We start from the raw sequence: 23,824 nt of genomic DNA on the forward strand, positions 1-23,824 counted from the left end.
GGGGACCCTGGGATGGAGGGGAGGGCGGGTGTGGCTTTCCCTTTGTCTTTCCCCTTTCCCCAGATACAGAAAGGAAAAAAGAGAATGTGGAAACAATGGTCTTACCCACTTTCCCATAGCCCTTGACCCTTTGAGCCCTAATCAACTATGTAAAGATCAGCAAAATTAAAAAAATAATAATAAAATAAAAAGTAACCAGAAAAAGAATTTAATATTCTTATATATATTTCAATTCAACATCATGGGATTGACAGATGATTTACGAAGATGAGATGGAGGGGTAAGCTTATTCATAAAACTTCTAGCATCAGTGCCCAACAAAGTTACGCTATTCTGCCTTCCAAGTGGGTGTTTTTTGTCTCTCTGTTCATTTAGGTTCACATTGGAATTAAAGGATTTGTTAAAGATTCAGTAACAGGTTCTGGTTTGGAGAATGCAACCATCTCAGTAGCTGGTATTAATCATAATATCACAACAGGAAGATTTGGTGATTTCCACAGATTACTTGTTCCTGGAACTTACAACCTCACAGCAGTTTTAACTGGGTAAGAGTTGAGACTTTTAATTAAATTGTCAAGCCTCTGTTGTATATCTAAGAAATGTAGTCCAGTAAATGTTACTCAATCCATTTAACTTTTATTTTTCTCCTTTAAATCATGAGAATATTATTGTGTAGTTTGTCACATAATCCAATAGTACAATGTATGCAAAGCTTGAAAAGATGTCAAGCTGTAAAATGTTTTCTGATGGTTAGTTGAATACCAGAGTGTAAGAAACCCAAGAATGTGTAAATGATATTTTGAAGTATCATCTTGTCATCAGGTTTCTGTTATATTAAATCAGTGACTTTCCACCTTCCCTGGAAGCCCTTTGGAGATCCCTTTGATAGGGATTCATTGGTAAATTTCCATGTAATTTTGAATATTCCTGAAAGAAGTTGGAATGTCAATTTGATAAGACACTGCAAAAAGTTGAATGGAATAACAACCTAAATCTTTCAGTGTATTCTTAATTTATAAAAGCATTGTAAAGTGTGGTACGAGTAGAGAATTCTTTAGACTTAATTTGTAAATCTCTGTGATGTATCATCCTAAAATTTTTAAATCTGCATTTCTGTGTTTAGTTTGCCTATTGGTAAATCACTATGATAAACAATATGAAAAAGAAAAAAGACTACTTTTATGGTATTAAAAGCAATGTGTTTCTTAACTTCAAGCCATCTGCTTTGTCAAATATTTTTCTCAGATATATGCCGCTGACTGTTAATAACATAGTGGTGAGAGAAGGACCAGCCACTGAAGTGGATTTTTCCCTCCGGCCTACTGTGGCTTCAGGAAACCTTGACACAGCCGAGGCCGTAGCAACTGTTAGTACAGTTGCTGCACCTAATATTCCCCCTGGAACATCATCCTCCCACCAGCCAATTCAGCCAAAGGACTTCCGCCATCACCATTTTCCTGATATGGAAATCTTTTTGAGAAGATTTGCCAATGAGTATCCTAATATCACTCGACTTTATTCACTGGGAAAATCAGTAGAATCAAGAGAACTTTATGTGATGGAGATATCAGACAATCCAGGTGTACATGAACCAGGTAATTGGTATGGTTTCACACATAGTATCAATAGCACCTTTCAGAACTGTATCTGTTTTGCAATGTTACCATCTTGAAAGGTTACTTGTATGTATTATATATAACTAAGATTAAGAAAGTATTATTTTTAAAAAGAAATTAAACTGTAAATGTAACCAGCCTTTTTTTTTTTAAAGATTTATTCATTTTTATTACAGCCAGATATACAGAGAGGAGGAGAGACAGAGAGGAAGATCTTCCATCCGATGATTCACTCCCCAAGTAAGCCGCAGCGGGCCGATGCACGCCGATCTGAGGCCGGGAACCTGGAACCTCCTCCGGGTCTCCCACGCGGGTGCAGGGTCCCAATGCATTGGGCCGTCCTCAACTGCTTTCCCAGGCCACAAGCAGGGAGCTGGATGGGAAGTGGAGCTGCCGGCATTAGAACCAGCGCCCATATGGGATCCTGGGGCGTCCAAGGCGAGGACTTTAGTTGCTAGGCCACGCCGCCGGGCCCAACCAGCCTTTTCAAAAGAAAAAAAATTACTTGGCAGTCTATATTACGCATGGTCTTTATATTTATAAATGCCTTCTACTCATAGTATTTTTATTTTCGTATTATATAACAAATATGTTGAGGGTTTCACAAAGTTCATGGACAAGTGGAATTGAAAGACAATGTACATTTTCTGTGAACTTTTAAAAGTAGGCTCATGTGAGTAGATATGCCTTGAACATATAGATGAGTATTAGAAAGGAAATTAGAAATTAGAAATGTTTGTGAAGGCTTTTCTTTGTTTCTTTTGCCAAATATATATGTTTTCTCAGACATTTGCTTCAGAGATTTTCTATATTTTTCAAGGAAAAAAAACAGTCCATGGTGACAAAAAAGGGGGGGAAATCTCTTCTTTGTATTTTGTTTCCAGGTGAACCAGAATTTAAGTATATTGGAAATATGCATGGAAATGAAGTGGTCGGACGAGAACTGCTATTGAACCTCATCGAATACCTTTGTAAGAACTTTGGGGTGGATTCTGAAGTAACGGATCTGGTTCGCAGTACTAGAATTCACATTATGCCATCCATGAATCCTGATGGCTATGAAAAGTCCCAGGAAGGTAATGAACAGGCTGTTTTTCCATGCTTAAGTCTTTTATGACATAATTGGGGATTGGAGAAGATATGAACAGGTTGTTTTTCTGGAATCGCTTTGTATTTTATTCTGATCATCTATAATTAATTTTAACTCGTGTATTTTTGTAAACTAGGCCAGTTGATTCAATAGTTGTATGATTAAATTTATATTTAATAGCCTTTTCTACCTTGGTTATGGCTCTTATTTAGTAAAAGATGTATTTTACATATGATGGATACATTTTTAAAATGTTTCTTTATTTTCATGTACTTCAAAGAAAAGCAAGAGCCAGAGAGAGATCTTCTACTAGTATTTCACTTCCTGAATATCCACAATAACCAGGACTGGGCCAGGTCAAAGCCAGAAGCCCAGAACTCCATTTGGGTCTCCCACAGTACTGGCAAGGACTCAAGGATTTAGGCTGTCATCTGCTGCCTCCTAGAATGCATTATCAGGAAATTGGATTGGAAATGAAAGAGCTGGAACTCAAACCAGCTCCCCAATATGGGATGCAGATGTCTTAAGCAGCAGCTCCGCATGCTCTCCTTTAATTCCCATCTCTTTAGCAATGTCTTATCTTTTATTTTAGAAAAAAAATGAGTTACTTAGATATTTCAAAGTGAAAAAGAGAAACAGAGAGAATCTTCCATCCACTGGTTCATTCCTCAAGTGGCCACAGGAATTCCATCCTGGACTTGGCCCAGGAATCCATCCTGGTCTCACATGCGTGTAGCAGGGTCCTGTCTTTTCCTGCCTTTCCAGATACATGAGTAAGACACATGGGGGAGAAGCTAAGCAGCTAGAACTGAAATGGCCACTTGATAGGGAATGCTGGCATCACGAACTGTGGCTTAACTCACTGTATTTGTATAATAACTGAGAGTTCTTTTCAAAGTGTGACCAAAGGGCAAAAATGAAAAGATAGTGGCTTTGCCTCTTTGTTTAAAAAAATCTAAAAGAGATTTTTAATGGCCACTGTAAAAAACAAATTTAAAATCCCTCAGTGTTACATGAAAATTAAAGTGCTCATATGCTGTATGAAAGTTGGAGTTCAGATAGCCAAAGTAGTATGTAGTACGTGAAAATATAAGTGAAACATGCCTTTAATTTGAACCTTTTTCTTATAGGAGATTCAGTAAGTGTGATTGGCAGAAATAACAGCAACAACTTTGACCTGAATCGGAATTTCCCAGACCAGTTTGTTCAGATTACAGATCCTACCCAACCAGAAACGATTGCGGTAATGAGCTGGATGAAGTCCTATCCATTTGTGCTATCAGCAAACCTGCATGGAGGTATGGTCACTTTATATTCCATTTACTAGTTCTCACTGAAGGCATCTGAAAATTCTGTTGCAATCTCATTTTTCTTGTAGTCTTTCTAAAAATATTTTACCATTCACTCATTTGAGAGACAAGAGGGGAAAAAAGAGCTTCAAATACTGGCTCGTTTTCCAAATGTCTGCAATGGCAGCAGCAAGGCCTGGGCTGAAGCCAGAAGCCAGGATCTCAGTCTGGGTCTCCTACATGGTAGCAGGAACCCAGTTACTGGAGCCATACTTCTGCCCCCTCCAACATCTACAGTGGCAGAAGCTGGAAGACCTGGGACTCAAAACTAGAAACTGCCTTGTGGGGCACAAATATTTTAAATGCCAAGTGTCTGCCTCTCATCTGAGGCTTTCTTTAAATATCCTGTTATTTTTATAGCAGACGACAACAAGCAACTTTTCTTGTTGCTTTTAGGACAGTTTCCTGAATGTTTTCCCAATCTTTCTCAATTTTTCTTCCCATGTCTATGCTGCCTTCTCTAATCCGTCTCTCCACTCCTTTCTCCACCCCTTTTTCTTCTGTCTTTCCTTTTTGTCTCCTCTTCCACTAACAGTTTGTCAAATGGCTTATGTTTATATAATTTTAGGGTCTATTTTTTGCTTATTTGGATAACAAAATTACAGAAAGAGGAGAAGAGACAGAATCTTCCATCTGCTGACTCACTCCCCAGATGACTGCAACAGCCAGGCTTGGACCAACCAAAGCCAGAAACCTGGAGCTTCTTCTAGGTCTCATGTGTGGGTGCAGGGGCCCAAGGAGTTGGGCCATCTTCTACTTTGAGAGCTTAAAAAAAGATGTGTTTTTTTTTAAAGAGTTATATTGAAAAGGGAAGAGACCAAGAAATCTCCCATCTGCTGCTTCAATCCATAAACAGCCACAATGGGTAGTGCTTGGCCAATTTGAAGCCAGGAGCCAAAAACTTGTTCAGCTCTCCCATGTCACTGCAGGGTCCAAATCACCTGGTCCTTTCTCTCCTGCTTTCCTAGGACCACTGTCGGGGAACTGGTTCATACGTTGAGCAGCCAGTACTCGAACCAACACCTAAAACCCTAACTTTTCATCTCTTATGTAATGATGTTGGCCCATAGAAGAATTTTTTTGTAGTTGATAATCATGGGCTGTTCTCAAAGGGCCATGTAATAATTAAGCCGCTATACACTGGTTGCAAAATGATTTTTTGTTTCCTTTTTAAAAATATTTTATGTTTGATAAAAAAACATTTTCACTTTGGGGCTGTTAAAAATATTCCCAGAATAAGTCAAATGTTATGTTGGCTACATCTGGAAACTTAATAATAGCTACATTCCAATGAAAATAAGTCACTGCTTTGCAGATGTCATGTCAATACATGGCACAGTGGGAGGCAGGCAGCGTCAGTTATGTTGATGTGCTTTTCTCCATGTTTTTGTTTTCTCAGAATCTTTTAATAGGTTCCGAAATCTTAGCAGAGAAAATTAAAACATTTCTTTGCACTGTAAGAGACAAAAAAATCTTTGCATGCTCTTAAGTTCTGAAGCTGGAACTTAAGAATTAGGCTGACAAAAGATTAAGAAGAGGTAGGCGTATAGATTTTATTTTGAGGTTTGTAGTTTTTTTGTATCACAGGAGATTCAAAAGAAAGAAGTGAAAACCCCAAAGAAACTTAAGAGTTGAGGACTTATGTACTCTTGAAAATAAAGATTGGACGCTGCGCAGTAGCCCAGCAGCTAAAGTCCTCACCTCGCACACGCCATGATCCCATATGGGCGCTGGTTCTAATCCCAGTGACCTCACTTCCCATCCAGCCCCCTGCTTGTGGAATGGGAAAACCGTCAAGGATGGCCCAAAGCCTTGGGATCCTGCACCCACATGGGAGACCCAAAACAACCTCCGGACTCTTGGGGTATGAATCAATGGAAGGAAGATCTTCCTCTCTGTCTCTCCTCCTCTCTGTATATGTGACTTTCCAATAAAAATAAATGAAGAAATAAAGATTTGAGGGGCCAGTGACGTGGTATAGCAGAATAAGCCTCCACCTGTGGATCCAGCATCCCTTAAGGGCATTGGTTCAAGTTCCAGTTGTTTCACTTCCCATTCATCTCCCTGCTGGTAGCCTGGGTAGGCAGAAGTGTAGGGCTCAAGTCACTGGATCCCTGTACATATGTGGGAAACACCAGAGGAGGTGCCTGAATCCTGGGTTCAGACTGGCCCTGCTCTGGCCATTGAAGCCATCAGGGAGTGAACCAGCAGATGGGAGATCTCTGTCTCTCCTTCTCTCTCTTTAACTCGGCCTTTTCAATGGAAAAATAAATATCTTATAATAACTATTAGATGTTGTATTTCATTTCCCCATCCCCTCCACCTCTCATAACCATCAGTCTCTGTTCTGTCTCTCTATTTGCTTAATGCTGCAGATACCACCATATCTCTGGATACTGCAGAGAAGTGAAATCTTACAGTCAGTATATATGGCTCCTCTCACTTAGCGTAAAACTTCCAGGGTTGTTAATGCCATAGCATCTATTGGTGTTTCGTTCTTTTTTAAGGCTGGATAATCTGCTGTTATATATACACATATATCTCGTTTTGTTTGTCCGTGTATCCCCTGATGGCTATTTGGGTTGTTTCTACATGTGACTCTTGATGATGCTATGATCATCAATATTCAATTATCTAAGTTCTTGTTTTTCATTTCTTCTGCAATTGCTGAATGATATACTAATTTCATACTTCACTTTTTAAAAAACAGCTGTTTATTTTATTGTCTTTTTTTTTAATTAATTTATTTTGATTGAGAGATACATAGAGAAGAGGAGAGACAGAAAGGAAGATCCTATATCCGATGATTCACTGCCCAAGTGACTGCAATGGCCGGTGCTGCGCCAATCCAAAGCCAGGAGCCTGGAGCTTCTTCTGTGTCTCCCATGTGGGTATAAGGTCCCAAGGCTTTGGGCCGTCCTTGACTGCCCTCCCAGGCCACAAGCAGTGAGCTGGATGGGAAGTGGGACCGCCAGGGCCATAACCGGTGCCCGCATGGACTCCCGGCGTGTTCAAGGCGAGGACTTTAGCCACTAGGCCATCGTGCCGGACCCTATTTCATTGTCTTTAAATGGCAAGGAAACACACAGAGAAAAACAGATACCTAGAGATAGAGAAAAATCTTTGATCTGCTAGTTCACACCCTACGTTCCTGTAATAGCCTGAAGTAGACCAGGCTGAAGCCAGGAACATGGGAGTCTCCCATGTGAACAGCACAGACACAGCACTTGAGCCATCCACTGCTTCGAAGGGTGAACATTAGCATGAAGTTAGTGAAAAAGGAAGAGTGGGACATGAGCCCAAGCACTCCAGTGTGGGGTGTGGGTACCCTAAGCAACTTAACTGCTTCACCTAACATCTGCCCCTGTATTTAGGTTCTTGAGGATCTGGTGAACTATTTTTCCACCAGGGCTGAATGTTTGTTTATTGTCATTGTCAGTGTGTGTGAGAGTTCCAAGTTCTCATCTTTGTCAGTATTTGTTCTTTTCCTTTTTTAAAAAAACGACGTGCATTCTAGAGGGAAAGAAATGGTACTAAACTGCAGTTTGATTTGCATTTCTTTAATCATTAATCATATTGATCATCATTTCGTGTGCCAGTGTGCCATTTGTATGACTTTGGAAAATGTTCAGGTCTTTTGCCTAATTTTAATGGGCATTTTTTTTTTTAAAGATTTATTCATTTAATTACAGCCAGATATATACAGAGGAGAGACAGAGAGGAAGATCTTCCGTCCAATGATTCACTCCCCAAGTGAGCCGCAACGGGCCGATGCGCGCTGATCCGATGCCGGGAACCAGGAACCTCTTCCGGGTCTCCCACGCGGGTGCAGTGTCCCAATGCATTGGGCCGTCCTCAACTGCTTTCCCAGGCCACAAGCAGGGAGCTGGATGGGAAGTGGAGCTGCCGGGATTAGAACCGGCGCCCATATGGGATCCCGGGGCTCTCAAGGCGAGGACTTTAGCCGCTAGGCCACGCCGCCGGGCCCTAATGGGCATTTTTAATAGCATTTTTTTAAATTTGTTACATTGCATTATGTGACACAGTTTTATAGACACTGGGATTCCCCCCCCCACTCCTCCCCAAACCGCCCCCCAATGGTGGATTCCTCCACCTTGTTGCATTACCACAGTTCAAATTCAGTTGAGATTCTTTCATTTGAAGCATCTATCAAGCATAAAGTCCAGCATCTTATTGTCCAGATAAGTTCAACGGTTTCTTGGGAAGACCATCTCTGGTCTGAAGGTAGAGCCGGCAGAGTATCATCCCGATCAATTAAAAGCCCCGACATTACATCAGTAACAATTTATAACATTATGGAATTAGTTGACATGGTATTGAGTAACCAATATGTTAAAAGAGAAAAAAAAAAAAGAATGCAAGTTCTGAACCACATCCTGTGACTTCTACATTGACATTTCAATTATTACTTTGTATACAACCGGGTTCTATACCCCTTAAAATGGCTATAGATTACTATTCAGCTGTCTCATGTCTATTTTAATTTTAGTATTTAGCAGTTTATAGCGTTGAAGCATGATTTTGCTGAACCTGGCTGTTTTTCAGGTAGTCTAACTCTGTAACTCTAACAAGACATATGTCAATAGTGTAGGTGAACAGTTTTAGGAGGGGTGTACAGAGAAATCTTCAATATCCCAGTGAGGAGTAACTAATCTTTGTGTCCCACCAGTGAGTTATAAGTGCATCCCCGCTGACCGTTTCCTGTCTGTTTCTAAGCTTTCCTTGTTGTTCTCTATTCTAGTTTTTTTGTTGTTGTTTGTTTGTTTGTTTTGAGGGGTTTCTGGAGCAATCCTGTTGGTCATTGTGAGAAAGAGTGGGGACCCAAAGTCAGAACCAGGCAAGGACCAGAGAAAGCTCCTCTCCCTAGTCCCGAAGGAAGTTTACTGTTCTTCTGTTTCTGCGGACCACTCAGTGCTCCTGGTTGTTGTTCCGATGACCTTGGATCCTGCAAGGCAGGATTTGGGCTTCTTCCATCCCATGTGGTAGATCCAAATGGGGGTGGGTGACCTCACAGTTCTTGGCCTCCAAAGGCACTCCATTTCCCCGTGGTCTCCTTGGCAGTTGGGATGTAGTCCTCAGTGCTCGTACTGATAGTCCTTAGTGAGGAATTGGGAGTCTTCAGGGTTGGGATACAAGCCTCCTCCTGTCCGCCTGCTCCACTCTGGGGTGCCCCCCCTTGCTCTATGCATATGACCTCCTATTAAGAGGTTGTTAGGATTGCTCCTGATTCCCCCCATATATAATGAGCATTTTTGTTGTTCAGTTTTAAGGGTTCTTTATATCTTTTATATATTCTTCACAAATATTGCCCTCCATGCTACAGTTTGTTTTCTCACTTTCTTAATAGTTGAAGCACAAAAGTTTCTGATTTTGATGAAGTCCATTTATCTTTATTGCTTGTTCTTTTGGTATTGATATTATTTATTTGAAGAGATAGACTCTTTAGTAAAAGTACTAGTAAGGTAATCCTGTATGGCTTCTTTTTTGGTCTTAAAAAAAATTGACGATTTGGGGGTTGAAAGGTAGTTCAAGTGGCTAGTTGGCTGCTTTGCAGGCACCAGCTTCCCATATGAGTACTCAATCATTTCCTGGCTGCTCCACTTCTGATCTAGCTTCCTGCTTATTTAATTCCTCTGTTTTGGATTATGTATCCAAGATGAACAGCATGGATTACTTGAACCTCAAGGATCTCATTTTAAAATTACATGACCTTACAAATATCAAGTTTACTGAAAAAATCACATTGCACTTGATTTTTCTGATCCTAAATTTTCATAAAATTATTTGTATTATACATATATGCTTCTATTTCCAGTTCCAGCATGTATGTTACACCTGTGCATTCACAAGAGCTTTCTAGTTAAGGCAACCTTTAGGTGTCATGGATAACTAGTCTTCACTTACCCATTTTGATGTTCCGTTGAAGAAATAAATACATTTTTCATTTCTGTTGTAGAAATGAGCCTTGGCAAATTTTATTGATTTCTCTGGCAGAATTGTGAAAAGTTTACTTTATGTTAACAATCCATTTTGAAACAGATACCATGATACGTTTTCCTTTCTCCCCTTGTAGGTTCTTTGGTAGTTAACTATCCTTTTGATGATGATGAGCAGGGACTTGCCACATACAGCAAATCACCAGATGATGCTGTGTTTCAACAAATAGCACTTTCTTATTCCAAGGTAAGCTTAATAAAAGAAGCTATCAAGTGATTTCTTGCAGTGAAAAAAAGGCCTTGAAATTAAGTCACACAGTGCTCAGGTTACCTGCTTTCTTGGTTAGGTCTTCCATGGCTTCGTTCAGGCAGCCGTGGGGCTTCTTTGTGGCACATCCAACTCTGAACAGAATGGGAGAGGACCCAAGTCTTTCTAAACTCAGGTCTTCCTAAAGACTTTCTAAACACTAAACCAAGTCTTTCTAAACTTTCACTCCCCAAACGGCTGCTAAGGCCAGAGCTGCGCTAATCCGAAGCCAGGAGCCCAGACCCTCTTCTGGGTCTCCGATGTGAGTGCAGGGTCCCAAGGCCCTAGGCTGTCCTCCACTGCTTTTCCAGGCCACAAGCAGAGAGATGGATGGGAAATGGATGGCCAGGACTGGAACCGGGACAATATGGAATCCCAGCACATGCAGGGCGAGGACTTCAGCTGCTTGGCCACCACACTGGGCCCTAAATAAATAAACCTTTAAAAAAAACTACAAGAAATATTGTAATCAATTCTGAAAATATTTGGAACATGAAAAAAGGGTAACAAGATGAAGACTGTAGAAATATGAGAGACATGATACAAATTCCTGAACTCACCTTTGACCCGAACCCACCTTTGACCCGAACTCACCTTTGACCCATTTTCCCTCAGGCAGCAATGCAAGAAAAAAGTAGACAAACCGGGGAGGGTCTACCTGCAGTATAAAGTTTCTTTGAGAACGCTAAGAAAGCCAGGTAGGTAGAGGGGCTGGACTTTCAAATGAAAAGAGAACCATGAATTGACGCCAGGGAAATCTAGATTTTCCTTGAACTCTGGGATAAAAGAGCCAGGCTTCATTGATTCTTTTGGAATCCAGACAGTGGGAGACTATAGGCCTGTACGCACCTGGACTGCAGTGACAGACAGACCCAACTGTTACCAGTTCCTGCAGCTGGAGAAGGACTACTGTGCAGAGAGTGATGAGCAGCGAGCTCACAGCCCAGCAGCATACAGTGTGATGCTTTGCTCTTATGGGGAAAAGTGCTGGTGCTGCTGTAGGGAGCTGGATGGGAAGCGGGGCTGCTGGGATTAGAACCGGCAGCTATATGTGATCCCAGCACATGCAACACGAGGATCCTGTAAGAATCTGGAAGAGGGTCCTGGCTCCTGGGTTCGAATCAGGCACAACTCTGGCAACTCTGGCTGTTGTGGCCGCTTGGGGAGTGAATCAGCAGATGGAAGATCTTCCGCTCTGCCATTCCTCCTCTCTGTATATCTGACTTTCCGATAAAAAATAAATCAAATCTTAAAAAAAAAAAAGAACATTGGTGTCCTGCATGATAGGCTGTTGGCTAAAGTCCTCACCTTGAACGCACCAGGATCCCATATGGGTGCCGGTTCTAATCCTGGCAGCCCAGCTTCCCATCAGCCTCCCTGCTAATGTACCTGGAAGGGCAGTGGAGGACAGCCCAAAGGCTTGGGACCCTGTATCCATGTGGGAGATCCGGAAGAGGCTCTTGGCTCCTGTCTTAGGATCAGCTCAGCTACAGCCATTGTGGCCATTTGGGGAGTGAATAATCGGACGGAAGATCTTCCTCTCTGTCTCTCCTCTTCTCTGTATATCTGACTTTGCAATAAAAATAAATAAATCTTGAGGCTTTTCAATAAAAAAAGAATATCAACTATCCAGATGAATATTAAGTGATGAGATTTTTCACATATTCCCATGATACATCCCTTGCTTTTTAATGTGGTTCTACTTTTCACCCTCATTGTGGCTTCTAGTTCCTTAGCTTTATTTTCTTTGGCCATAATCTTCTTGATTGAACTTTCTACTCAGCCTGGATCCATAACTTTTCAGTGATACCCATAAGGATCTTGTACATCCTCTTGACATAATGCATCTTGTCAGTCAGTATCCAGACCTCAGTAATTACTCCTGTATCTCTTGTCCATCCCTCTGCTACACGAGGAGCCCAGAATATTCACACAGTAGTGGCCTTTTGTTGTACTTTCCATGTTTGCCCTCCTGCCTCGGTGAGCCCTGAGTCCTGATTGGCAGTATTTCATGTTCTTTTACTTTACTCCTTACTCATTTCCAGGCCTGGTGATCTTAGGACATTATCCTCTACCTGAGACCATGGTCTCTTATTTTCATTGGATCACTTTGCATTGACCTAAACTACTACTTTGAGTAATCTGATGTAATCTCATTCAGATTCTGTCTTCTCAATTACTTGCTATTTGTGTCTAATGCATATTCTCCTCAGTTTATTTTTCTCACTACATTCTGCCTCTGAAATCTATGTATCTTTTATTGTAAGTGGGAAAGGTTATCATTAGCAGCTTCATTCTTCTTTTCTTTTTTTAAAATATTTTGTTTATTTTTATTGGAAAGGTAGATTTACAGAGAGAAGGAAAAACAGAGAGAAGCATCTTCTGTCCACTGGTTCACTGCCCACATAGCAGCAATGGATAAAGCTGAGCCAATCCAAAGCCAGGTGCTAGGAACTTCCTCCAGGTCTCCCACATGGGTGCAGGGTCCCAAGGCTTTGCGCCACCCTCAACTGCTTTCCCAAGCTACAAACAGGGCGCCGTATCAGAAGTAGAACAGTCAGGATGAACTAATACCCATATGGGATAGTTAGGTTGGCTTTACCCTACTTACTATGTCAACAGAATTAACCCAATAAAGCCTTTTTTTTTTTCAATTTTTATGCTTCAAAATTTCTCAACTGTAAATAGTTGTGAGAGACTTCAGAGTAGCCAAAGATACTGATAGTTACAAGGCAATCAACCTTCCAAAAATTTTCTCCAAACAACACAAAGCGATTTTACAACCTTCAAAATTGCAAACAAAACACATCTTTGACATTGCAGAAAATCTTGAAACTACAAAATAAGTGCAAGTAAAAAGAAAAAGAAACCCTGGCATTATCTGTAATGTTGCCAGCCCCTTTGGCTCATGACAAGGCCATGGAATGAAGAAAGGCTAGAATGCTGATTAACAACGCCCACAGAGGAGCCTGCAGAGGAGGCCAGTGAAGGCCGGGCCTCAAGGTATTTTGGAAGGTCCAGACATTCTACATACCCCAAGTCCAAAAATACTACAAAGATCACTACATGTAAAGCTCTGCAGAATTGAGATTTCAAACTGCCCAAAGCTTAAAGGAACTGGCGTGATTTAAGGAGATAAATACAGCTTTAAAGGACAGAAGGGTTTAAAAGGAAAACTTCCTAACTCATACCATCTAGGAGAGGGAAAAACAAGATAAAAGGCGATGAAAGGATGAAGGGAGCAAGTGGGGGGGGGGAAGGGGGAAGGTAAAGCATGCTTGCAGGAGCCAGAAAAGAACTGTAAAAATCAGAAAACTCAACACTCCACCCAACTGCCAAGACTAACCAACAAAACAACACTATGCAGCCCCTACATCTCTGCCTTTCAAATAAATAGAATCTTTAACAAAATCAATTAAAAAATATTATGTGTAAGTCTTTTATTTATATTTTTTTAAAGATTTATTTATTTTATTACAAAGTCAGATATACAGAGAGGAGGTGAGACAGAGAGGAAGATCTTCTGTCCGATGATTCACTCCCCAAGTGAGCCGCAACGGCCGGTGCTGCACACCGATCCGAAGCCGGGAACCTGGAACCTCTTCCAGGTCTCCCACGTGGGTGCAGGGTCCCAAAGCATTGGGCCATCCTCAACTGCTTTCCCAGGCTACAAGCAGGGAGCTGGATGGGAAGTGGAGCTGCCGGGATTAGAACCAGCGCCCATATGGGATCCCGGGGCGTTCAAGGCGAGGACTTTAGCTGCTAGGCCACGCCGCCCGGCCCTATGTGTAAGTCTTTAGTGGAAAACCTTCAAACAAAAAAAGCCTGCATGTAGTTATTACCATGATTTAGAATTATGATTTTTATTTGATAGTAGAATGATGGAATCATGAAACTTTGAGCTTAAGTTTCTGAGAGGATTGCTTGTACATTGTGTTTTAAATTTGTTTATTTTCAGTTTTACTTAAAACACAGAGAAACAGAGAGGCTCCCATCCACTGATTCATTCCTTAAATGCCTAAAACAACCAGGGATGGGCCAGGCTGAAGCCAGGAATCTAAAATTCAGTGTAGCTGGCCAGAACCCAAGTACTTGAGCCATCATCTGCTGCACTGCTGGTCTGTGCATGGCTTGGAAGTGTAGGATCCATGACCCAAAGCAGGCACTGCAAGGGGATGTAGTCGTCCCAAGTGGTATACTAACTGCTGTGACAAAAACACCCGCTCAAGTTTATACATTTTAAAGTGAAGTGGTTAATTCTGAGGGATAGGGAAACTATTATTTTTGTCTTCAGTACTTTTCTAGACTTCCCTTTTCACTTCCTGAAGAGAAAAGTGAAGTTTTGGTTATCTCTCAAAGTGCAATTCCTCCTGGAAATTTCTCCTGTCATGTTAATCAGAAATAATCTTTCTCACCTCTGGATTCCAGTTAACATTTGTTTATGCCTCCATCATGGCAGTGTTTCTTAACCTTCCTTGAGTAAGCAGTTCCACTTGTGCTGAGTAATGGACACTGGGCTGGATGCTGTGGACAAACTATTTCAAAGGAATATCACGTTAAAGGGAGAGAAAAGATGGAGCCAGCTGGCATAGGATAAGTTCATTGGTGTAGATGGTGCAAAGCACAGAGGGCCTGGAGAAGACAGGGAAAGCCGCTAGGCTTACTGGCACATTGTGTGCTATCTTTTGTGAACTTCAAGCTCCTTGAAAGCATATGATAAAAGTGTGAGTATGATCAGAATATTCTATTTCTAGAGAAGTTTTGGGCCAGATTTTGAGTCCTTTAAATAATCACTTTTTAAATCTTTCTATATCTTTGCAGTGTTTTTGATGCAGATATTTTGTTTTTTAGGAAAATTACCAGATGTTTCAAGGCAGACCATGCAAAAATATGTACCCTAATGAATATTTTCCTCATGGAATAACAAATGGTGCTAGCTGGTATAATGTCCCAGGTAAGGTTATTTTATATCTAGGCCTTATACCTTTGTGGATTTTCCACTCTCCTGGATAGTGCTGATCTTTTGATTTGGGGAAAGAGTCCTTGTTTTAAAATATTGTTTACATAGTTTAAAGCATTCACAGGTTTTCAACTGCTTTTACATCAGGTGAAGGTTGAGTTTTGTTTAAGATGTATCTATTGGGCCCGGCGGCGTGGCCTAGTGGCTAAGTCCTCGCCTTGAATGCCCCGAGATCCCATATGGGCGCCGGTTCTAATCCCGGCAGCTCCACTTCCCATCCAGCTCCCTGCTTGTGGCCTGGGAAAGCAGTTGAGGATGACCCAAAGCTTTCGGAACCTGCACCAATGTGGGAGACCTGGAAGAGGTTCCAGGTTCCCGGCTTCGGATAGGCACAGCACCAGCCATTGCGGTCACTTGGGGAGTGAATCATCGGATGGAAGATCTTCCTCTCTGTCTCTCCTCTCTGTATATCTGACTTTGTAATAAAAATAAATAACTGCTTAAAAAAAAAGATGTATCTATTTATTTGAAAGTCAGAGTTACAGAGAGAGGGAGAGTTAGATCTTCCATCTGCTGATTTACTCTATAGACAGCCTCATGTCCAGAGCAGGGCCAGGCCAAAGCTAGGATCCAGAAGCTTTATCCATCTCTGCCATGTGGATGGCAAGGGCCCAAACACTTAGACCATCTTCTGCTGCTTTTCCGAGACCTTAGAAGGAAGCTGAATCAGAACTAGAACAGCCAGGACACAACACAGCACCCGTATGGGATACCAACATCACAAGCAATGGTGGATCAGTTCTGTGTGATCAGCCAGAAATAAGCCCCCTCTGGGCTCGTTTTGAATTTTGCTTGAAAATATTGTAATAAAACTTGATGCAAGTGTTCAATTTTGTTTCTTGCTATTAGAAAGAACTTTCTATGTGCCGATAGGAAAAATGCAAACTACACTTGAACTCACCTTCTTGAGCTTGAAAGTGTTCACAGGTGTTTTGCCAATACTGTAAACATCAAAGAGCTCCCAAGTCAAAATATTGTTTCTGGACCAATGATAATGCAAGATCAGTTTGGCTTTTTCTTTGGTGTCTGAACTATTTAGAGCTTTTTTCAGGGTGACACATTTTAAGTTTTTATCCTTTAGGTGGAATGCAGGACTGGAACTACTTACAAACAAATTGCTTTGAAGTGACTATTGAACTGGGTTGTGTCAAATACCCATTTGAGAAAGATTTACCAAAGTTTTGGGAGCAGAATCGAAGATCTCTGATCCAGTTTATGAAACAGGTGACTATTCAGGGGTGAAGTATGAGATTTCTCCTAAGAACAAAGTATTTGTGTGCACATGTGGTTTTCATGTAGTGACAAGAATATACTCACGTTCCAGTTTTATTTGATTTGTGTATTCCAATTTGTTGAGGATATTTAACTAGAAGATTCCTGCATACAAATTAATTTATTTCTATATGTAAAAAGGAATTGAAGAAAATGAAAAAGCAGATTAATGATGTTTTGCTATTAATGGTTAGTGGCCACATTTTACCCTGTCTTTACAAAAAGCTGACATAAATTGTATACACACCTAAGCATTTGTCAAGTGACAGAAAGATGGGCTGTGGAGTAAGTGCTTTTAATTCTTAATGTTAGTGACTTACTGGGAAACAGTAATTTCCTTTTGTTTGGATATGTATGGTGGCCAGTGGTAAAGAGCCTGTGAAATGTGCCAGCAGGTAGTTAGCATAATCTAATATTCTGTACCAATGCTTTTGACTTTGTTTTCTTTTCTGAGTGATGCAACATAAAGGCCATGAGTTTAATAACATTTAAAAATGTTTTCTTCTGAAAAATGTTAAACATATAGAAAAAAATTGTAAGGGCCAGAGCAGTGCACAGTGAGCTAAGCTGCTGTCTGCAGTGCTGACATGCTATATGGGTACCAATCTGTGTCACATCTGCTCCACTGCCAGTCCAGCTTCCTGCTAATCTGCCTGGGAAAGCAGTAGAGGATGGCTTAAGTACTTGGGCTCCTTCACTCACGTGGGAGACCCCAATGAAACTTTCTTTTCTCTCCCTGCTTCTTTTTTAAATTTTTTTAATTTGAAAGCCAGAGTTTTCATTGTATTTGAAAAGACGATTGAGAATGAAACAGGCCGAGAGAGATCCATCTACTGGTGCTTTCCCTAAGGACCTTCAACAGCCAGGGCTGGGCAAGGCTGAAGCTAGGGGCTGGGAGCCTAGAACTCCTCCGTGTTTCCCATTGGTGTGGCACATGGCACAGACCCAAGAACTTGATCCATGACCTGTTGACTCCCAGGATAAACTGTAGCAGGAAGCTGGATCTGAAACAGAGGGACTTGAACCAGGCACAACCTGCAGTGGTTTAATCATTGTGTATTGTGTTTCATTATCATATCTCTTTATTCTTTAATCGAAAACTGTCCTTGCATTGTTTAGAAAATATCATTTTTGTTTTTGAAGAGACCAGGCCTCTTTTCTTGCAGAATGCTCTACATTCTGCAATAGCCATACTGGGCTAAAGTTTACATTTTATAAAAGGTATTCACAATAATAAAGACAGCTTAACCTATGAAAAATTAGTCTTTAGAAAGTAAAATATTTCGTTTCATGAGCATTCCTATTTTGTTTTGCTATGAGCTGTTGGATTTCTACTTGTGTTTGTTTACATTGTTCACAATCTGTTACTTTGAATATGATGATCTAATGGAAATCTGGTGTCCTTGTACTTTATTCAGGTTCATCAGGGTGTCAAAGGATTTGTGCTAGATGCCACAGATGGCAGGGGTATTTTAAACGCCACCATCAGTGTTGCTGAAATTAATCACCCAGTGACTACTTACAAAACTGGAGACTATTGGCGTCTCTTGGTTCCAGGAACTTATAAAATCACAGCATCTGCTCGAGGGTGAGTGATACCAACGGCTTGGGGATAAGTCAGATAAGATGCCATTCTGGAAGGTCGTCACCAGAAAATCCTAGAGAGCCTGCCGCACAACCTGGAGTTCAGTGTTGGAGGTTCTGACTCTCCTCCAGCAGCAGAGTATGAGAATTGCCAGATACCAGACATCTGTGAACAGCGGCTTCTTCTACCCTCTTCCTCTCTGATCAGCTGTCCGCTATGCAGATAAAAGAGCTTTCCTGAGTGATTTCTGTCAATGTTGTTAGCAGTTTCTGGAAGCACCCATTATTTGGGGCGACCGGGGAAGGTTCTGTTTCACTATGTGCTTCTGGTCCTGTTGTCCAACAATTGCTGCTTAGTTACTCTTCTAAAGCTCTTTCAGATACTCATTTTAAGAAAAAGTATTCTACATGTGCCTTAGGGCTTCTGTGAGGTTGTCTTATTAACAATTCCTTTTGTAAGGCCATTTTCATCTCTTGCAGGTTTTATTTCTACAAAGTTTTATTTAAACAGAAAATAAGTTTGTGACCTGCTTTAAAAAATTCATTATTTTATTTTCTTCTTTTACAAACAACTTGGAATTGGAACCACTTGACTATTTAATCTAGAGTATCATTATACTTTTTGGGTTTTTTTTTTCTTATGTTTTGATAAGTACAGGTGTTATAACAAAATATTTGCCCCTTCCCCAACTAGCTTAATCCTGAAGAATTAGTGAAAGAATAAGTCAATGAAAAAATTTATACTTTTATCTTTAAATTTTTTTTTCAAATATCTCATGGTCCATAAGTGAAAGAATCAGTGTAATAAAGAACAATTCTCTATTTTTCTCCCATTTTAGCAGAGTAGTAGATAAACTAGAGCACGCTTTATCTGAGAAACAGGGTCTCGGAATAGTGTGTTTGCCAGAAAATGTCCTGTTAATGTGTTTCTGACTTTTCTCCCCACATAGCCTGATGGCAGACAAATAAACTCAGATTCCAGGATACATGGAAGTATCCACTGCCAGCAGAAACTTTCTTTTTAAAATCATTAATTTATGTAATCTTTAAACTTCACTCATAACTCACACTATTCATATGTCTAGTTTTTGTTAATGAACGTTTTTAAAAATTACAAATTGCCTGGAAGTTAGAAACTTCACTCTTTAGGGAAGGGGCACCACATTCATCCCAGGGACTGACTTGCCTCCTGCACAGCTCCTCTCTCCCGGGGTTTGGTCCTCCAGCTGGACGAGTGTGGCTCTGATCTGTCCCTTTGTTGCAGGTACAATCCCGTTACCAAGAATGTGACAGTCAAGAGTGATGGTGCGATTCAAGTCAACTTCACACTTGTTCGATCTTCAATAGATTCAAACAATGAGTCAAAGAAAGGAAAGGGGGATAACACAAACACTGATTATACTACTGATCCAACTACTAAAGAATTTGAAGCTTTAATTAAAGACCTTTCAGCTGAGAATGGTTTGGAAAACCTCATGTTAAGCTCTTCCTCAAATCTGGCTCTTTATCGTTATCATTCATACAAAGACCTATCAGAGTTTTTGAGAGGACTTGTAATGAACTATCCACATATTACAAATCTTACCAAGTAAGTGTCACCTTCTTATTGACTTTGTTTTTCTGTTCTTTTCTTTAAAGAAGGTTCATTCAGCATTAGGCATATTAAATGAGTCTTGTAATTTATTTAGAAATATTTGGGATGTGAATGCATGGATTGAAGTTTTGCCACAGATATTCTCTTAGAGATCTTTCTAATAATGAATCTTGGGGCTGGCATCTGAGCACAGTGGATTAAGCTGCTGCCTGCCATAGTAACATCCCACATGAGCAATGGTTTAAGTGTCCTGGCTGTTCCACTTCTGATCCAGCTCCCTGTTAATGTGCCTAGGAAAGTAGCCAATGATGGCCTATGTACCTAGCCTCTTCCACCCATCTGGGAAACCTGGTTGGAGTTGGCCTGGCCCAATTCTAGCTGTTTTGGCCATTTGAGGAGTGAATCAGTACGTAGAAGCTCTCTGTCTTTTGCTCTTTGTAACTTTACCTCTCAAAAAGTTTGAATAAATATATTTTTTTAAAGATTTATTTTTTATTACAAAGTCTGATATACAGAGAGAGGAGGAGAGACAGAGAGCAAGATCTTCCGTCCAATGATTCACTCCCCAAGTGAGCCGCAACGGGCTGATGCGCGCCGATCCGATGCCAGGAACCAGGAACCTCTTCCAGGTCTCCCACGCGGGTGCAGGGTCCCAATGCATTGGGCCGTCCTCGACTGCCTTCCCAGGCCACAAGCAGGGAGCTGGATGGGAAGTTGGGTGGCCAGGATTAGAACCGGCGCCCATATGGGATCCCGGGGCTTTCAAGGCGAGGACTTTAGCTGCTAGGCCACGCCGCCGGGCCCTGAATAAATATTTTTTAAGGATTTATTTATTTTTATCGCAAAGTCAGGTATATATAGAGAGGAGGAGAGACAGAGAGACAGAGAGAACTATCTTCTGTCAGATGATTCAGTCCCCAAGTGACCATGCTGATCCAAAGCCAGGAGCCAGGAGTTCTTCCGTGTCTCCCACATGGATGCAGGGTTCTAAGACTTTGGGCCATCCTCAACTGCTTTTATTGTCATAGTTAGTGATTTCTGTGTTTTTCATATTTGCAGATAGGTTTATGCTTTGTATTTCTTTGACTTCTTGGTACTTTTTTTTTTAAAGATTTATTTATTTTTATTACAAAGTCAGATATACAGAGAGGAGGAGAGACAGAGAGGAAGATCTTCCGTCCGATGATTCACTCCCCAAGTGAGCTGCAACGACCGGTACTGTGCCGATCCGATGCCGGGAACCTGGAACCTCTTCCAGGTCTCCCACGCGGGTGCAGGGTCCCAAAGCATTGGGGCGTCCTCGACTGCTTTCCCAGGCCACAAGCAGGGAGCTGGATGGGAAGTGGAGCTGCCGGGATTAGAACCGGTGCCCATATGGGATCTCGGGGCGTTCAAGGCGAGGACTTTAGCTGCTAGGCCACGCCGCCAGGCCTATGACTTCTTGGTTCTTTACTGTATACCTGATGAGCATTACCTAGCCTGTTCCGATTTTTTCCAATGTTTTTAGAATTTGAAAGTTGAAGAGACAGAGACAGATCTTCCATTCACTGGTTCACTCCCCAGATTCCCACATCAGCAGTCACTGGGTCCTGCCGAAGCCAGGAGCTCAGGACTCAGCTTGGTTCTCTGACTCAGCTTGATAGGGACCTAAGTGCTCGAGCCATCACCTGTTGCTTTCAAGGTGTGTAATAGTAGGAAGTTGGAATAGAAGCAGAGCAAGGACCTGAATCAAAGTACTCTTGTCTGGGCCCGGCACAATAGCGTAGTGGTTAAGGTCCTTGCCTTGCACGCCCAGGATCCTCTTTGGGCACTGGTTCTAATCCCGGCAGCCCCAACTCCCATCCAGCTCCCTGCTTGTTGCCTGGGAAAGCAGTTGAGGACAACCCAAAGCCTTGGGACCCTGCACCTTCGTAAGAGACCTGGAAGAGCTCCTGGCTCCTGGCTTTGGATCAGCTCAGCTCCAGCTGTTGTAGCCGCTTGGGGAGTCAGTCATCGGACAGAAAATCTTCCTCTCTGTCCCTCCCCCTTTCTGTATATCTGACTTTCCAATAAAAATAAATAAACCTTTTAAAAAAATAGTACTCCTGTCTGTCCTAACTGGCATTTAACTGCTGCCAAAAGGCTACCCTACTTACTTTTGCTTTTAATGACTTATTGATTTGTTTATTTATTTGGAAAAATTTAGAGTGAGAAGGACAGAGTTCACAGCTTTTTGCATGTGCTCTGTGTGTGTGTGTGTGTGTGTGTGTGTGTGTGTGTGTGTGTGTGTTTCCAAGTTTGTAAGTCACCATTAAAGCTTAATTCCTTGGTAACTTTCTGTTTGTGGCTCTTGAAAGTTTGGGACAGAGTGCTGAATATCGACACATTTGGTCCCTTGAAATCTCCAACAAGCCCAACATGTCGGAGCCTGAAGAGCCCAAGATTCGCTTTGTTGCTGGTATCCACGGAAACGCTCCTGTTGGAACTGAACTGCTTTTGGCTCTAGCGGAATTTCTCTGCCTGCACTACAAAAAGAACACAGCTGTTACCCAAGTAAGAGAATGGCTGCTGTGCCCTGCTTGTAAGGAGAAGGAGCAGCAATGCCTCAGTATCAAGGCACCATTTAAAAAACCTGTGCTTTTATGTTAGGTTTGACATTTTCAGAACGTTAAGAACAATTTTTTTGTGTATGCTCATTGCTAATACTATCTTCCTTTTGTTTCATTTTATTTGTTTAAAGTCCATACAGGAAAATATTACTGAAGACTTGCTTCAGTTTATTTATTTAATACCCAGACTCCCCTTCCATTGTTCGATTTCTACATTCTAACTTGAAGGATTTCCATTTTCTATTTATTGGGACACTATATTTTAAAATGTAGTGAAAGCTATATAGTTTTTCTTCATGTGATAAAATATCAGTTAGCTTGAGTACTAAGAAAATTTATTGTTTTTGAAGTGTGTGTGTGTGGTTTTTTTTGTTTTTTGTTTTTTTTAAGGAGTTAGATCCAGAAAGAGAGATAACCTCTGGGTCACTCCTCAGATAACCTCAAGGAGTCAGGATCTTCTTTCAGGTCTCCCACGCAGGTACTGTGCCCGGAGTCCTCAAGCCATTTCCCAGTCACATTAGCAGGGGACTGCATCAGAACTGGAGCAGCCAGGACGTGACCTGGCATCCGTATGGGCTGCTGGCAGCTTTACCTATTATGCTACAGTGCTGTGTGCAGTGCTGAGAGGCTTTAGAAAGCAGTGGAACGTTGTCTACTTCCACGACTACAAAAGAGAAACTAAATCTGGAGGCGTGGTCATGCATGTTGAAGCAACCGGTTCAATATTATCTCAAAATAAAGGAGAGAGTGCTTCTTTCTCCAGCACTCACTAATTGGCAGTGTTGATGTTAAACTTAGGAAAGGAGAAAAAATTCCTATTTGTTGAATACCTACAGTGTGCCAGGTATTATGCCACGTGATGCATTTCCATCATTAGCAATCATCAAACGATATCTGAAGCTGTGGCAATGAATCAGAGACAGAAGGCCTACTTAATCTTTAAGCTGTAAAAATTGAAACAAAGAGATATTTGTTAACTTACAGGAAATCCCATAGCTAATAACTCATGAAATTAGAATTTAAACCCAGGGCCTGGCACGATAGCGTGGTGGTTAAAGTCCTCACTTTGAACACGCCAGGATCCCATATGGGCGCCGGTTCTAATCCCGGCAGCCTTGCTTCCCATCCAGTTCCCTGCTTGTGGCCTGGGAAAGCAGTCGAGGATGGCCCAGAGCCTTGGGACCCTGTAACTGTGTGGGAGACCCAGGAGAGCTCCTGGCTCCTGGCTTCGGATTGGATCAGCTCCAGCCATTGCAGTCATTTGCGGAGTGAATCATTGGATGGAAGATCTTCCTGTCTGTCTCTCCTCTCTCTGTATGTCTTACTTTCCAATAAAAACAAACAAACAAATAAATAAATAATTTTTTTTTAAAGAGTTAACAGAGAAAAGTGGGGCAAGACAGAAAAGGTCTTCCATCCATTGGTTCACCTCCCAGTTGGCTGCCAC

At 41.5% G+C, this 23,824-nt stretch overlaps 1 protein-coding gene across 1 annotated transcript in view; it reads left to right on the plus strand.

The window, feature by feature from the left end:
- The window catches only part of CPD (carboxypeptidase D), a 72,869-nt gene that overhangs the window by 37,500 nt on the left and 11,545 nt on the right, over positions 1 to 23,824 (plus strand). The window contains exons 4-13 of the mRNA XM_058675568.1: positions 376 to 545; positions 1,246 to 1,595; positions 2,501 to 2,692; positions 3,837 to 4,004; positions 10,150 to 10,259; positions 15,171 to 15,273; positions 16,421 to 16,563; positions 18,030 to 18,199; positions 19,460 to 19,783; positions 22,126 to 22,321. Coding sequence (XP_058531551.1) covers positions 376 to 545; positions 1,246 to 1,595; positions 2,501 to 2,692; positions 3,837 to 4,004; positions 10,150 to 10,259; positions 15,171 to 15,273; positions 16,421 to 16,563; positions 18,030 to 18,199; positions 19,460 to 19,783; positions 22,126 to 22,321 — 1,926 coding nt within the window. The remainder of the gene's footprint in view (positions 1 to 375; positions 546 to 1,245; positions 1,596 to 2,500; positions 2,693 to 3,836; positions 4,005 to 10,149; positions 10,260 to 15,170; positions 15,274 to 16,420; positions 16,564 to 18,029; positions 18,200 to 19,459; positions 19,784 to 22,125; positions 22,322 to 23,824) is intronic.

Source organism: Ochotona princeps, chromosome 17 (genome assembly GCF_030435755.1).
Source record: "Ochotona princeps isolate mOchPri1 chromosome 17, mOchPri1.hap1, whole genome shotgun sequence".
NCBI lineage: Eukaryota > Metazoa > Chordata > Mammalia > Lagomorpha > Ochotonidae > Ochotona > Ochotona princeps.